Source organism: Cetorhinus maximus, chromosome 3 (genome assembly GCF_964194155.1).
Source record: "Cetorhinus maximus chromosome 3, sCetMax3.hap1.1, whole genome shotgun sequence".
NCBI lineage: Eukaryota > Metazoa > Chordata > Chondrichthyes > Lamniformes > Cetorhinidae > Cetorhinus > Cetorhinus maximus.
The window spans coordinates 183,276,445-183,293,896 of record NC_135881.1 but is presented as its reverse complement, the minus strand read 5'-3'; the positions used below and the strand labels follow the sequence as shown (position 1 = coordinate 183,293,896).

The 17,452-nt window shown below is 46.2% G+C and overlaps 1 protein-coding gene and 1 long non-coding RNA gene across 4 annotated transcripts in view; one reads left to right on the top strand and one right to left on the bottom strand.

The window, feature by feature from the left end:
- Window positions 1-14,892, bottom strand: part of LOC144679086 (uncharacterized) — a 38,149-nt gene extending 23,257 nt beyond the window's left edge. Inside the window, exon 1 of the long non-coding RNA XR_013576241.1 lies at window positions 14,829-14,892. This is a non-coding gene — a long non-coding RNA (uncharacterized LOC144679086). The remainder of the gene's footprint in view (window positions 1-14,828) is intronic.
- LOC144679083 (genetic suppressor element 1-like) overlaps window positions 1-17,452 on the top strand; it is a 330,347-nt gene that overhangs the window by 275,446 nt on the left and 37,449 nt on the right. For all 3 annotated transcript variants that reach the window (XM_078539365.1, XM_078539364.1, XM_078539366.1), the window contains 2 exons: window positions 6,162-6,814; window positions 13,856-13,968. In XM_078539365.1, the coding sequence (XP_078395491.1) occupies window positions 6,162-6,814; window positions 13,856-13,968 (766 nt within the window). The remainder of the gene's footprint in view (window positions 1-6,161; window positions 6,815-13,855; window positions 13,969-17,452) is intronic.

The window sequence follows — 17,452 nt, the reverse complement described above, 5'->3', positions numbered from 1 at the left end:
CAGCTCCAGGAGCTTCCAGGAGGTGGATCTTCACACTGCTGGAGCTTCTAGGAGCAGACCTTCTAGCTACTGGAGCTTCCAGGAGATGGATCTCCGAGCTGCAGGTGGATGGCTGTGTGAGGTAATGTTGGGTGGTGATGGTCTGTGCTGGGGGTAATGTGATGGGGAGGAGAGAATGAAGAGGTGGGGCAGGCGTGGGGGCCTAGAGGTGGGCAGCGGAGGTTGGGTGTGGTAGGGGAAAGAGAGAGATGCTGCGGGGATTGTGGAATGAGTGAACTGGTATGGAGTGAGAGGGTGTGAAGGCCCATGATGGAGCGGGCGCGGGGTGTTGCGGTGTGATAGGCATGGGGGGAAGAGGGGAAACCAATTCCAAGGGAAGAGTCCGTGGTGTCTACTGATGAGTCCTGGGGGGCATGTTGAGGGAATTGTTGATAGGGAGAGATGGTGAGGATTAAAGTGGCAGTACGAGCCAGTAGGGTGGGAGGGTAAGGATTCAGCGATGACGGGTGAAGGGAGCTGAGGGTTGTTGGAGGGGATACAGAAATAAAAGCGGATTCTGGGGGTCGGCAAGATGAGGGGGGGTGGTGCATGACTATTGTAATGGGGGTGGGCTCCTCAGAATGCTAGGGGACATGGATATTCACCACGGGACAGAGGGTGGTGAGGGTGGGTCGAAGGGTAACTGTGGGAAGGTCAAATGTTGCATCTTGGTTGGGGGGGGGTGGTGGGATCAGGGTTTGTGGTTATGGGGGTGGGGGGGGTGTGGTTATGGGGGTGGGGGGCGTGGTTATGGAGCTGGTGGGGAATGGGAGTAGAGTGTGGGTCATGGAAGGAGGGGTAAAGGTATTGGACAGCACATCAAACGTTACACGAAACATGGTCGCTCACAGCTGTCCAGAGCCTCATGGTGGAGATCTCGAGATGCTGCATGGGAGTTGGGTGGGCGGAGATGCAGATCTCAACCGGACGACTGAAGGGGAACCTCAGCATGTAGCACTTACAATACTAGGGGATTGGAATAGATGAGTGTGTGAAAGGTAAACGCTCAGCGTGTGCAGGAGGCTTCTTGCACAGGGCTCACAATGGCCATGGCAAATACCTTTGCCTCACTGCACGTGCATGATTCTGGGGGACATAGACCCAGGCTGGGGTGACCCTCTGAGGATTATGCCGGGGTGGGTGGGCGGTGGGCACACAGGCTTAAGGACTACGAATTTCAAATAAACCATATCAGACCTCATTAAAGTGCAAGTATACTCTATTTACAAAAATGCCATAACATTAACATTCTTGGTGCACCCATGCAACCACACGTGTAATCAAAACCTCTTAATCTTTTGTTCATGACCACTTCTTCCGAGTGCTCCCCCAACATCTGCAGCAGGCCGGAGGCAGCCTGCTGACCAGTTTGCCCTGTTGTCTTTGATGACCTTGGCGACAGTCCTCTGGAGACCCGAGATCTGGAGGGCCCCTGCTTACTTTGGCTGTCCTGCTGTGGGACAGCTGCTCCCTCTGGGGTCATTGCAGAAGAAGCTGAAGGGGTCGCAAGCAAGAAGGATTCAGAAAGGCCAAGCAACCTCAGAGAGTTCTGGGCGGAGGTCCCAGGGGTGTCCAACAGCCACTCCTCCTCCCTATGGGTGCCCGAGGGCTCCTGTCTGACTCCTTGAGGGGAAGGGACACCTGGAGGGAGGTCAAGGTGCCCCATCCCCCTCCTGTGTAGCCACTGCAAAAACTCACCTTTGGCTACAGCAATGGGGTGCAGGTCTGCACGCAACTCCGGCAGAAATTGGGCATTCTGCTGGACCAGGTTCTCCATGGCGCCCGTCACCCTACACGTGAAGACCTGCATGTGCGCACATGCCACCACTACCACTTCATCGGAGAGCAGGCGGACAGGCTCCTTCGCTTCATGTGCCACTTGTTGAGGGCCTCCAACATCTCTGCCTGATGTTCCCCTGCATCTTGCAGATTCCACAGCGTCTCACACGAGGCCCGTCCCAGAGGCTGGTCATCCAAATTGAACATCGCAGATGCCTCTTCCCCAGCTGTCCTCCAAGGGCCGGTGATCTTGGCTGACCTTGCCGCCTTCTGCTGCGGACACGTGTCCATGTGGTGACACCAGAATGTGAGACCTAGCCTGATCTACACCTGGCACCCACAGAGGCATGTATCTCTGCACTGGTGGAGGATGCAGGTGACTGCTGTGGCATCTCTACAGATGCACTTTGTTCCTCTTCCCCAATGCCCTCGGGCCTCTGTGGGCAGGAGGACCTGCTGAACAGGGCTTCTTCTTCTTCTTCGCTTGCCCTCTTCCTGCTGGCACCTGTAAGTGAGAGAGAAGAAGGCATGAGCTGCGTCCAACATGGGGGAACACATGACCCTTCAGTTCCTATGTGACTATATTATGCATGGATCCTCACTGGATGGAGGCTGCCCGCCCACCTCTCCATCCGCACAGGTTTGGTCCCGTTCCTCCCCTGCCAGTTGGGCTTCCCGCTGATCGAACTCAATGAGATTCTTGAGGTCAGGCCAGCCGCCCTCCCGTCTTCTCTCTCTCTCTCTCCTGTTGTACCTCAACTTTTCCTGCGCAAAGGGAGATGATGGTGTTGAGAACAATTGGGTTTCATGTATCTTTCTCATGCTTCTAGTCTTACAGATAACCTACTGGATTGTGTGTCGTGATTGATGCAGGTTGTCCACAAGGGTTCTGGGTAGCACCCTCCAGAGCAGTGATCCCATGCAGATAGAAGGATAAGGCTCAAAGAGGCATTTCATTAGCAGTACTTTCTAGTGTCCTTCAAGCCTAACCCCCTTTCCCCAATGCCCCCCGCTCCCCCCAGGCCCCCTAGACAGCATCTGAGCTCTCTGTGTGCAAGGGTCAGGGACCCACAGTGGCCTCTCCACCTGCAGACTAGATTGACTGCAGTGGGGTGATGAGGCATCATCTTATAATGTTGAGTAGCTCCTTTATGCATGGGCTGCATGGATGGAGCCCTTGCCACTGAGGCCCACGTCCCCTGTACCATTCAGCGAGGTGAGTGTGAGAGCAGTTGAGGGTTTACTTACCCTGGCGCCATTCATCCATTTCTGGCATTGTGGGGCAGTCCTCTGGTGGAGGTCCTGGGCACTGACCACCCTGGGGACGTCCTCCCATTCAGGGTTGGTCAGACGCATCGGTCTTGTCCTTCCATCCTCGTCACTGAATTTGGGGGCTGGAGTTCCCTGTGATCGGCAGGCCATCCCCTCCTTCAGTGCTGGGTAAGAAGTTGATGTCCGGGTGCCTTTTAAATATGGTGCCCAGATATGACCGCAGGGTGCACGCCATACAGCCTGCCCCACTGCACGATACACCAGGAAACCCCCGACTACATAATTAATTAGGCCAGCATCACACGATTCAGCACAAAATCCTACTGGGCTCCATGGTGGGAACTGTTCCTGGTTCCCACACCCTCCACAGGACTTAGGCCTCAAAAGGAAAATTCCGCCCTGTGTGTTTTTGTAAAATAATGGTGGCTGGTCACTGCAAATTATACTGGTTGTTTCCATAGTATGGGAGTCCTTTCATGTGTAAATAGTATAATAAGATTATTACAAACAAAATAACGTTTTTGTTTAAAATGCAATAAGACCAAATTTAGGTTGTTTTTGTTTTAACTTGTAATTCTCTCCCTGGTGTACAGTCCCACTGAACCAGTCGTTCTTGTTCAAATGCCCATTCATTTGTCAGCCTGATTTAAGGTGGCCAGGCTTTCAAAGTTCAACAATGAGAAAAAAAGTTTCATACTGACAAAACACCCGTAAATTTTAAATGTGTATAAATTAACCAATCTTAGGTTCCTCTTTTGGCAGAAGGGATAGTGAGAGGCAATATAGATTTTGTGGCACAATTCTAAAGAATGTGCAGGAACAGAGGGATCTGGGGGTTCTTGTGCATAGATCTTTGAAGCTGGCGGGACATGAGTAGTTAGCAAAGCATATACGATCTTGGGCTTCATAGATAGAAGGATTGAGTACAAAAGCAGGGAACTTACACTGAACATTATAAAGCTCTGGTTGCATGTACTTGATGGGCTGAATGGCCTCCTTCTGTACAATCCTTCTTTCTGTTTGTTTTCTTTCCTTTTCCTTCTTTGCTTTTCCCTCATCCTGCATTCTCAGTCCCCTTTTTTATATTCCCTTTCTCTCAATTTCTCTTGTTAACTAGGGGCAGAATCTTAAGGATGTAGACCCCAGCGAAATGGTGGGCCCAATTCTAGGTCAGCAGCTCCACCCTCTGAGTGATATGCCTTCCAGTTGCTCTTTACAGCTGCCAGTCAATTAAGATGAAGCTTCTGACATTGGGTTCCTATTAGTGGGGCAGGAAGAAGAGTCAGAAGCCGGGAGGAGGGCTGAGTATTTAAAGGGACAATGACAGCACTCACAGTCGCAGCACCGTGCATTGTGGGTTGCTCATTTACGAGCGAGGATAAGAAGGACGAGGATAATAGGTGGTAAGAGGGGAACGGCTGCCCGTTGATTCGCAGACGTGTCACCTGAGGTGATGTTGGAAGCAGTCAGGGCATGGAGCTTTGGCAGGGATCCTCTTGCTCCACAACCCAGACCACACCCACTGTGGGCATCTAATGTGTCAGGGTCTGGAAATGAGCAGGCTGCCTCTAGCTCTGCTGTTACTACAGGGGGTAGCACCATGCAGAAGTAAAAGAAAGGGGAAGCTGAAATGGTCTTAGTGGCACTTAGGGATTCTCTTGCGTGCGTCCAGCAATAATAGTGATGAATGGGAAACTTTTATTTCAACGAGGCATGTGTTGCTGCCCCCGTTAAATGCCATGGTGCTGTTTATTTCCCAACCTTGAACAAAAGTAGGGGACTGACATGAGACTCTTGGTGGCAACACAAGACAGCGAATGTATTGGGTTGACAGCTCCTCATAACGATTAGATATGTTTGTGAGAAGAGGGTGGTGTCAGTGGCAGGGTAATGGCTGACACGAGTACAATGCTAGATTCACTGTCCTTATTTGAGGCAAGCCTGGATGAGGATGTTGCAGGCTTCTCTGTCGTGCAGGTGGATGACAGGCTGCATCATAGGCACCTCAGAATGGTCATGCTCAGCCAGGCCCTCCTCCAGTAGTAGATAGAATCATGCTTGCAATTTTATAGGTCACAAGAGCAGAGCGGTCGCTCTGGTGTTCTGATCCCGAAATGGCCAGACAATTTAAAACCTTATATTCTTGTGGAACCAGAAGAATCAGGAATGGTTCTCCTGCCCTCACCAAAATATCTGGATTGCTGGTGGCCTGGCTTTAACATCACATTTCCAGCCACTTCCGAAGTGCCTATTTGTGGATAACGATGAGCAGGGGAATGTTTGACTACTTTTCCTCACTCCCTCTTACGGAGGTGCTGAGGCCAATAGTCATCCAATAGTCCATATAGCTGCTGCTTTGGCTGGAATCAGCTGACTCAGATGTACGGCTCAGTATGACACCAGAGGCAGTACATTCACCCACTCAGCTTTTGATGGAACTCTTGAACCAATTTTATGCAAACAGACTTTAGGGAATTAATAGTCCAGCAAAGAAAAAGAGCTAAGTTAACACAAAAGTTTCCATCCTGCTGTTGATTGGCCAAACTCCTGCACAGTCACAGAATGACCTCCTTTGTATTGTGGCTTTCAAAGTGGTGGTAAGTTTCTTTGATAATATAAGAATGAATGCTCAGTTCCCTGTGACTACAGGGATAATGGAACACATACACTTCATTTTGACAAGAAAATTGACTTGTTATATAAAAAAAGGCATTTTACAAAGCTGTAATTGTTTTGAGCTTCAGACTTAATTTCAACTTGCTTACTTTTCCTTTGCTAAAATATTGCAAGAAACACGCAAAAGAAAAATGAGTATCAAAGGAGTTCAGAATTAGTTATAACTTGAAAAATGACTTCAATTGAAATGGTTCAAAATTGTGCTCTGGTAAATACAATTACTAGGCAAATGAAGGAGTGTGATAATCACAAGAAAAGGATTTAAATATATCCCATTTGCTATCACAAAACATTCTGTTGAAGATACTGTTTATGAGTATGTTCTTCATGTAAGCAATACCGATAAAATTGTTAATAATAGCATTTGTTTCTTAAAACGTACATTTTTCTTACAGAGCTATCGCTGAAGATGAAAACCAGGACTGGCCACTACGCTTAAGAGCTCCCCCTCCTCTCATCTCACCACAGCGTCCTTTGAGAGAGACCTCCCCTCTGTCGAGACCCTTTCTATCTCCTCATGCACTTCAACCGGCCCAAGCACTTAACTACAGCACTAACTACTCTAGAACCAACCATGATGCACTGAAGGACCCAGAAAAACTTCAGAACAATAATCTGAAAAATTATGCTTTCAACAAGATCACTGGAGAGCACTTTAACCCAGAACTTACAAAACCTTGCACTGATAAAGATGTGAGTGTAATTAAATCTGGAATGCCAACTTTAAAAACTGACATGGTTCCACATTTGAAGGACCAGACTTCTAGTCATCAGTCCACAAAAGATTTCAACAGTGACTTCAAACATCAAATTGCAAATAGTTGTCTTGAAGAGATGCAGAAAGAATGCCTGGATCTATCTACTGCCTCTGGAGCAACTGATCTGAGTTTGAAAAACAGAAAGAGCTCTCTAGTGTCCAATACATCTATGCTTTCAAGCAACTATGGCACTGCCAACAGCGTATACAATCAGGAGCATCTGCTCCAGCAACCTATTGTCAGCAAGTTAGATCTGGCAGAAAAGAAACTGAAGGAAGCCAGGATGAATGGTATGGCATTTCAATGATTATAAACGGTCCCATATTTAAGCACAACCCTCACCACCCCATTAATTCAGTTTGTACCTCAGTCCTAGGTTTGATATTATAAAGGTCCATTCGTGTTTTGCATCTCTTCTAATTTGGATAGAATAGAGGGCTTGGTCAGGTCCTCTCTTAAATAGCATTAATCTGTGTGCCACTTTCCAGGGCATGGTAATTTTAGTGCAATATATTTGAGGGACAGAAAGGGAGCACAAAATTTTTAAAATGGAAGCACCTTATTGCGTTCTTCTGTTTAGCAGAAATATACTAATCATGCAACAAGGATTTGTAGAACAGTAATGTGGGTTCTTTATTTGAAGATGAGATTATACATACAATAGTAACTGGGAGACTACATAGAACACAACTGATCTGTAGGACTGCTGTTCTTTTCTGTCTACAGAGTACATGGGAGTATACATCACATCCTGTCTCGTGGTGGATAGTGATAGACAGCAGTTTTAGATACACTCCCTTAAAGGTACATCACAAAATCCCCTTTTTTTCTAAATTAAAGTTTTATCCTTAAAGAATCAAAAACTATTTATATTACATCAAAAGAAAATTATGATGTGTTTGAATATATTATTGCACAAAAAAATGAATTTATAAGTCTCAGAAGGTGGTTTACTTATACACCCAGACTTGGTTATAGTGAATATGGTTTGAGATCACTGTATGTTCTCATAATTCTGGTTGTCAGTAGGGGTGCTGTGTTTGGGTTGTGTTGTGTTGTTATATTGATGTAAGTACCAGTCGCTCATATAGGATTGTGTAAACACATTGTGGGTTCATATATTTAGATTTGGCACATGGGAATATATATACATATATATATATATATATATATAGGTAGAAAGCTTGAAGACATCAGCAGCACAGCTGTGTGTGACTCTGCTCAAACGCAAAACTGAAACTAAGACTGGAGTCCATGACACACTTCCCTTCTGGTGATATCATGCTGCTATCACTCAAAGGCATTTTACAACATTCCCGTTTCTTTTTAAAGACACTTTCCCCCCTTCCAAAGAAGTATAACTATTTACAGTTCATGCTCATGTTTAATTACCATTGCATAAGTGTTTAGAACTGAGGAATCTATGATTCTCTAGCATAGAGGTAATCTGCTTGTATGCCCAGATCTTGTAATGATGACCTTGTTTGGAGGTGTCTTTATTTAATTGCTCACAGTGACCTGTGGGATTGTCATTCTTGGATGTTCCTGGTTGTATTTGTGATCTGGTCCCAGATGCAAAAGGACTGTATGGTGCTTGAGGAGCTTAAGTGGATCTGATCTGTCTTCTGTTACGCCTCACCATGCACCTTTGTGTATAATGACTTCATAGGACCTTGGTTCCAAATAAATCCTTGTTACCTCAGCCAGTTGCCACGTGCCTTCTGTGGGATCCTGGATGTGAACTTATTGTCCCAACTGTAAACTTGGCAATTCTGTACCTGCATTTTTATCATGCAGGTCATCTTCTCTTGGAGTTTTAAAAGTTACTCTCTAGTCTCCGAGAATGGCTAAGAGTACGTAAATTGGTACGCGCTGGTCTGTCAAACATGAGCTCTTCTGGTGATGGAATAGTTTCACTTAAAGGTGTTGCTTTCAGATGTAATATTGCAATGTTTAGATCTTGCTCGATCTGTCTACATTTGAGAATTAGGGATTTTACCGTGCAAATCATTCATACAGCTAGGCTGTTAGATGTAAAGTAATGAGGAGAAGAAGTAGTGTGACCGACATTCCACTTCTCACACACATCCTGAAATGGCTTACCAATAAACTGTGGACTGTTATCCATAATAATCTCTCTAGGCAACCAAATAAACTGAAAATAGCACTTAAGAGTGTTTGTGACAGTTGCGTTTGATGTATTATCACAATTGTCGAATGATGGGGTACTTGGTAAAGTAGTCAACGATGACGATGAAGTCAGTGCTATGGACATGAAAGAGGTTGGATGCGATTTTGGACCAGGGATTGGTAGGAATTTTATATGGAATCAGTGGTGCTTTGTGCTGACTTGACATATGCTCTTGACATGCCTCACACTTCTTGACGATGACTTCAATGTTATTGTTCATACCTGGCCAATAGACTGTATCTCTTGTGAGTCTTCTCGTCCAATCTATGACCATGCGTGAGTGATGAGGTTGTTGAAGAATATTAGTTTGCAAAGATTCTGGTATGATGACCTGCCTACCTTTGAAAATGATTTCCCGGGAGATGCCTAGCTCGTCCCGCAAAAGCCAAAATGGTCTCACATGATCATGGGCATGCTGAATTGAATCAGGCCATCCTTTGACAAAGGTTTTCCAGTGTCTGTAGTGTATAATCTTTTGCCTTTTCTTCTTGTAGCTACCAGCATTTTCGTTGGCAGAATGTACCAGATCAGTTGATGGACATGCATTTTCCTGCAAGTGTAATGTTGCAGCTCCTTTGAAACTGCCAATTTTGTCAAAACGTTCTGGATATTTCAATGTTAGGTCATGAACTGAGGTGATAGGAGTAGTTTCTGATGCTGATCTGTCTTGTGATGTCTGACTAATTCCATGGATTATGACCAGTGCGGAGTCATGGAATGGCATGCTAGACGACCGGTGATTGCCAGGCCTTTGATCTCCACAAATTCGCAGAGATAGTATGTTGGCACTTGCCCCTGTGTCAATCTTGGCCAGTAACAAATAGTCACCAACTTTCTTAGGACAGATAATTTGGATTTTGGCAAACACCTCAGATAGTGTGACGGCATCTGTGTTTTCCACAAGACTGGCAGTGTGAAACGTGTGTTCACCGCTCTTCGTCTCATCATGCACATCTTCAGCACCTCATATATGTTTCTGACAGGATACTGGATTTTTATTGCCTGAAGATACCCGTTGTGTATGGTCTGTTTGGATCAGTGCACAGCTCTTTGTAGCTGCATCAGCCTTTGCTCTAGTGCACTGCCACTGCCAATGGCTCTTTCTGCTATATACCTTGCAGAATTGCTGGAAAGCTGGGCATTTCCTTCGTGCATGCAGAAGACCACACTTCCCACATGTTTTGCTAGGTTTGGATGTCTAGTAAGTGCATCAACAATTGGGGTTGTGCTTAGGACATGTGAGCTTCGTCGACTTGCGAGGGTTGCTTCATACTTATGTCCTTCCTTGATTAGCTCTTCGACGCTATATGTGATTGGGCTTGTCTAGCAGATCTTTCTGGGATGCTTCCATGGGAGTGGATGCGATCACCAACTCAACAATTCTGTCTGCTAGTTCTGCGTTTGAAAAATCACAGTATGTACCCTTTTCTCTGCACCTGCTGGTGGTCATGCCATTTGGTGTTAGTACTTGATGTGATCTCGGTTCTCGGCATATGCTTATGATTTCCACTGGATTCTATATGCCGTCAATTGAGTATTGTACGTGATCTTTTTGTCTGACGTTTAGTTTGGATAATGCATTGCCTACATGCCAGTTGTGGGCAGCTTTCATCTTCCCCATTTTTTCAGTTCAGGCATCTTGTACTCCTGGGTGTACCAACAAGGTGATGACTGGGAAGGGTTGTTTGCACTTGTCTGCCCAATGGTAATTCTGCAGCGGTTCTGCAATATGATGAAGTTTGTAAGTTCGGAATAGGTATACGTATTAGCTTCAAACTCTACCGCATATAACCTGGATGGTGGCAAAGGCATCCAATGGTACTACCCTGCCAATGTATTATTTGATGTTCACCATATGGAATGTCTGCTCACTTTATGTATTGATGTTCTGGTCATCCTCATCATCTGCTCATGTTGTGGATCTTGTTTCTTACAATGTTTGATACAGTCTCTTAGTTTGTTGGAACGCTGTACCTGCCTGGCCTCTGGCAGTGGAGTCTTATTATGTCAAACCACCTGTTCTGGCCTTTGCTTTCTGCATGCAACATGCCTTGCATATGTCTTGGAAAGCTGGGCAATTTCTGGATGCACGTACAAGACCGAACCGCCTGCATTGCTTACTAGGCTTGCCTACATTGGCTATCATGCCAATAATAAATGAATGACACAGAGCTTGTAGACTCTGTTATCCCAGTAGTATGGCTTCATACTTGTGTCCACTTTGAAGTAGGGCTTACACGCTGTAGCATTTGGGTTGGTCCAAGAGGTCTTTTCGGAATGCTCCAATGGGGACAGAAGCTATCACAAACTCAATTATACTGTCAGAAAAAGAGTCATATAGACTCAAAACTTTAACTCTGTTTCTCTCTCCACAGATCCTGCCAGACCTGCTGAGTTTTTCCAGCATTTTTTGTTTTTATTTCAATTATACTATCGGCCAGCCTTGCTTCTATAAAGTCGTAATCACAACCCATGTCTCTGTATTCACTTACAAATTGATCTATGGTTTCCTTTCATTGATGTCTAAAAGGCATGAACTCAAGATGGTATATTCTGAAATTGAGCTTCAATGTTAGCTGATCTTCGAGCACTGACTGTATTTTGTTCTGACACATCTTAAGGATTCAGTCTGTGGAGGCGTTTTTGTCTATGGCTTGCATGGCTTGTTTATCTGGTTCAGTAATATTCAGCTGCAGAAATCAGGTTTATGCATTATCCGAACAGAGTGAACTCAGAGAGGAGGTCTGCTGCTTTCCAATTGAGTGTTGGAAATTTTTGTCATCATCCAGTGGCTTTTGTAGGACTAGTAGTAATATCTGTGACAGGAACAAATGTTCAGGCTTTCACAGTCCTTCAGGGCTTGATTTCTATGGCTCCCCTGATTTGCAGTTCCTTGACTGGTCAGAGCTTGTCGGTGGACTGTATTGGTAGCGCTGTTGCTGCCTTGCTGGGCTATCGAGAGGCTCCACCCACGAAGATGTGTTAATGGAGCGAGAACATGCCCCAGGCTTGAGGTAAATTTAATGATGAAAAAAGCTCATTGGAGCCTTCCACAAGCTGTTGGGAGTTGTGCTGTATGGACTCTTCTTTCCTGGCCAGTCACGAGTGTTTAATGGCACCCACCTATCCCTCCCGACCCGCTGAAGAGATGGCCTGCAGTCGCAGTGGATGCTCCTGTTGGTGGAGCTCTGCCCAGGACTGCACTCCAGAGTCAGCCATCTAGTGGCTGTTCCTGCATAAATCTTTGCAGCAGGGAGATTCAGACCACTCACCCTCTCCCAATTTTCGGACATCTTACCTGCATCCAATGCCTACTGGTTGGAACAAGGTGCGACGTCCCAGAACTAATGTATTATGTGTAGGATTCTTACAGTGATGCAGAATCACTTACACACTTCAAGCTGTGAGTACTTGACAGTTGTTTCACTTCGACGCCAGGACTTCTGCTGTGTGTGAAAGGGTTAAGGTTTGCATATTGTTCAGTCGAATCTTCAAAAACCAGTGGCTGGCACCACCAATATTGCGTTCTTCTGTTTAGCGCAAATATGCTAACCATACAACAAGGATTGGTAGAGTAATAATGTGGGTTCTTTATTTGAAGATAAAACTATTTTTTGTTATTGTTTCATGGGATGTGGGTGTCACTGGAAAGGCAAGCATTTGTTGCCCAATACTAATTGCCCTTAAACTCAGTGGCTTGCTAAACCATTTCAGGGGGCAGCTAAGAGTCAACTACATTGCTGTGGATCTGGAGTCACATGTAGGCCAGACCAGATAAGGGCAGCAGGCTTTTACAACAATTTATAATAGTTTCATGGTTATCACCACTGAGACTAGCTTTCCATTGCAGATTTCATTAATTGAATTTAAATTTCATGAGCTACCATAGTGGGATTTGAACCAATGTCTCTAGAGCATTAATCTGGGCCTCTGGATTACTAGCCCAGTGACATAACCACTACACCATCATCTCCTCTCAAATATATACATACAATAGTAACTGGGAGACTATGTAGAATAAGTCTGATCTGTAGGATTGCTACTGTGTTCTGTCAACAGAATACACGGGATTATACATCACATCCTGCCTTGTGGTGGATAGTGATGGGCAGCAGTTTTAGATATGCTCTCTTAAAGGTACATCGCAACATCCCCCTCTCTTTAACTTCAAACAGAAAGAATGAAAAAGAAAATCTTGCTTTTATACAGCACCTTGCATGTCCTCAGGATGTCCTGAAGTGTAAAAAGAGCTAATTAATTACTTTTGAATTACAGTCACTCTTGATTGCCACATTTGCCTACGTAACAATTTGCACAGCTGTGTCCCAGAAACAGCAATGCGATAAATGGACAGTTTGGTGGTCATGGCGGTTGAGTGAGAATTCCCTTGCTGTTCTTCAGTAATGCCATGTGATTCTTTACATCCATCTGAAAAAGCAGATAGAGCCTCAGCTTAACATCTCATCTGAAAGATAGATCTCAACAGTGCAGCACTCACTTAACATTGCACTGAAGTGTTAGCCTAGATTATTTGTTCAAATCCTGGAGTGGGCTTTGAATCCACAACCTGAGTATGACCCAGAACCTTCTGACCCGGCAGATAAGTAAAAACTTGCCAATCCCAGTGCCACCACCCCGTCCCTGACATCAGTCCATCAGGGAAGTGGATTGGAACTACCTCCTTCCCCCTTCCCACCCCTGCCCCCAGCAAGAAATCTCAAGGAGGTGCTACTGGGCAAGGCATATTTTCCCACCTCTGCTTGTCCTCTCCTGCTCATTTTATGCTGGATCTCTGGCTCCAGACTCCAGGGGTCTTGGGACCATTGTGTATAAGGATACCTGTCTGAAAGTCAAAAAGTGAAAAAAAATAAACCAAGCTGCATTGAGTGGGCCATCTGACTCATGAGTGTGGCAGACGTAAATGAACTGTTTAGACTGTGTTAGAATGATGTAACAACTGTAGCGGATAAACTGAAAGGACTTCAGTGCTGCTTGTTCTTCATTTAGAACAATTCATAATTTGATGCAGAAATATTGTGATAGAGGTTATGTGCATATAACTGAAATTTATGGAGTTTTTGATGGTGCAACATATTTTTAATGAGGCACTTATTTTTCTGTATTGATTTCCAATCCCCAGGACAGCATTCTGAGCGTAGCCCTTCAGATGGCACGTTCTGCAAAGGAGAGATGAGGAACAGGATACGCAGGCTAGCAGAACAACCACCTCTCAAGCTGGATGACACTCCTAGGGTAGGTACACAGAAATCTCACTTACATAGCGATTGTCCAAATGAACATGTTCCCTCTGTAACTGTGGCCAGGACTTTACAGCCCCACCACAGCGTGTCTCTCTCCCGGCGCATGCGGCGAGCCATTTAAATCTCCATTCAGTTCGGCGGGACCGTAATATCCCGCCAGGCGGGAGGGGCCATAAAATCCCGGCCCCTGTCTTACTGCAGTTATTTTAAGGTGTTCCTTCAGATTCTGACATTGTCTTCTATTGGATTTTAGTATTTTCATGTCAAGCATTTAAACTGACAAACATGTAATCTCATAAAATATGTTAATCGTAACCATAAACATTGATAACATACACATCTGTGCAATCTTTAAACTGATTTATGCTTTTTTAAAAATCAACAATTCGACAATATCCTGTAATTATGACTAAAAAATTGTAGAAAACGATGACCTCGCACCTAGTAATGGAAAATGAATTTCTCCTCTGATTTTATTTTGGGGGCACCTTTTGTTTTATTTTGTTTCACTGGTGGATAGTTCTATCATATCTGTGTCCTGGAACAAACCCTTTACTTGTTCTTAAATTGTCTGAATTATCTTGGTCTGATATGAAGTCATCAGGAAAAGGCCATGAAATGACATTTCTGATTTGTGCTGATGCAGAATGGGTAATGTGCTTTTTCGTGTGTCCCTCCACGTTTTAACACCCCTCTATTGTTTCCTTTGTCAACCATCCCCCCCTCTCTGCCTTTCCTGGAAACCTTGCCTTCTTGATAAGGTACCTGTGTCTTAACCAAGCAGTTGTAATCCAGGTCAGAATTTTGACACTGAATGCCATCAGCCCCTCGGCATTGCAGCCAAGTCCCTACCTGACACATGTGCATCCAGCAAAGGTCACTGTGCAGCTTCAAGATATTTCAACGTGATGAGCTGTTATGTAAATAGAAATATTGTATTAATCCAGAAAAAAGAGGAACTTATGACTAGATCCAGACATTGATCAGCTTTACACTTTAATGTAGGTTAAAGAGTGCAAGTAATAAAGGTTAAAGTTCTAAAAATATTGATAGGAATTATCCTGACATTTATATTCTCATCCATGTGATAAGATTTGGAATTTTAATTCTGTCGGTTGTAATTGTTATTGACACCAAATACAACCTTCTTAACCTTCTTGGGAATAACCAATGTTCACAGTTTCAAAGGCCGGGATTTTCCGGTCCCGTTGCGGGTGGGACCCGCCGCGGGCGAGGCGGTGCCCCGGCCAGAATTCCATTGACTTGCGGCGGGACCGGAAAATCACGGCGGCGGGTGGGTGCGGAAAATCCCGCTGATTGGGTGGGATTTTCCCGTCTGCAGACAAAGTGCGGTGGTGGGTGGGAAAAGCAACTTTTCCCCACACCTGATTGTCCACCTGTCGCCTCATTAAATATGCATCAGCTGGAAGCACGCGTTTCGCCAGCAGACAGCCTGTGATTCACCCGCCCTGCCATAACTTCACTGGGTGCCATATTTAAACCACACCAGCACACATACCTTTCAATGCCTGCAACCCAGGACTGCTCCAGGCGACAGATGGCTCCCAAAAGCAGGAAGAGTGCAGCCTCCGAGTTCAGTGACGCCTCACTGGGTCAGCTGCTGGACGCTGTTGAGGCTTACTGTGACCTTCTCTACTCTGGGGATGGCTGGCGGAGGTCCAGCAAGGTCACCAGCCTGGCTTGGGAGGAGGTGTCTATGCTGCCTCAGCTCACAGGAGAACAGTGATACAGTGCCACAAATGGATGATCTCATCAGCACAGCCACAGTTAGCCAACCTTCTCATCCCACTCAGCTCACACTCTCACAAGCCCCTCGCACATTCGCAGGATGACAGTCCACAGGGATCGCACACTCAACCAGCACAAGGCATATAACCACTCACTCTCCCACATGCACCCTGACATCTCCATCGCCACTCACATCCTGTGCAGTTCGCGTCCTCAACCCATACACAAATCCATTCAGCACCCACACAAGGCAAGCACCCTTATCACCTACCTTGGCATGCTTCCTGCTCTCACACTCCCCATCTGTCTTCATGCAGGCCAAGCTCATGCACAATAAGAGGGAGAGGGCCAAACCGGTGGCGGGATGCCAGAGATCAGGGCCTCACCCAGTATGAGGAGCGTGCAGTATACCTGGCCGGAGAGGACCAGGACCGTGCCTGCAGCAATGGTGAGTTCAGCGATTCACACCCAAGTGAGGATCCTACACCAGCTGGTCCTTCAGACAGTGAGACCGTGAGTGCAGTGTTATGTCTTGGGGTCTATTGCCATGCGCTAATTCTCTGTATTCTCTTTCTTAGGCCCAACAGCCAAGTGTCCCAGGGAGACTGGGAGCCAGGGCCTCATCTCCAGCCCCAAAGACACCTCGGATGCAGATTTTGAGGACCCACTTGTGAAAGACCTGTCACAGTGCTCACCCATACCCCCCACAGAGAGGGGGGGACCTAGATCTAGAACAGACTCGGTGTCACAATCTGGTGGTCACAGCACAGAGTCTGGTCCACAGCAAGCGGAGGCAGGGACATCCAAGGTTACCGACACTCGGAAGACTCCTGGAGGCCAGGATTCTGCTGAGTCCCAGTCAGATGACGAGCCTGTGAACTCGGTCTTAATGCAGATGTTCAAACAACAGTTTCAGACATCGAAATCTCAGGCAGGGTCGTCAGCTGCATTCCACAGATTGTAATGTATGATGGAAGAATCAGTCCACATTCAATCTGAGGTAATAGCGCCTGCATGCCAACGCACCAAGGTCAACACTGGTAGAATGGCAGCCACCATGGAGACCTTGGTCCAGGACATAGCACCTGTGCTGCTGTGGGAGTTGCACTCCATCGCTGTAGACATTGGTGGCATCCATCAGTGGCTACACAAGAGGGGGCCAGGGCAATTTGTTCTCACTCCAGGTATCCTTTCTCCTTAAGGAGTCAGCCAGGGGCCCTCGGGCACCCAGAGGGAAGAGGACCAGCAGCTGGACACCTTGGGGCCATCCACCCAGGTGACTTTGGAAATATCCAGCCAATCTCAGTCGCCTCTGCCTGTGACCCCATCACCTCCAGCTCCACAGGCTGCAGAGGGTCCACCTGCCCTGCAGCAGGAGACACATTCAGGCTGGGGTCCTCCAAGTCTCAGCCCTCCAGAGGACACCCACCAAAGTCATCACAGACAACAGGGTGTAGCAGTCAGCAGGCTGCCTCCACCTCCACTGTGGGTGTTGGGGATGCACCAAGATGTAGCAGTAGGGTTAGGAAGATCAAGAAATATTAGGAGCACAGCATTGGCACAGGTGTTCACCACACGTATATACTTTTCACCAATGTAATAGAATTGCACCCATTCCACATCTCCTCTTGTGTATGCCCCCTCGGCGTGCTGAGTTGTGCTTTGCTCGATCAGATCAGTCACACCATGTTCCCTCCCCCCACTTATCACAGATTTCGCATCATGGG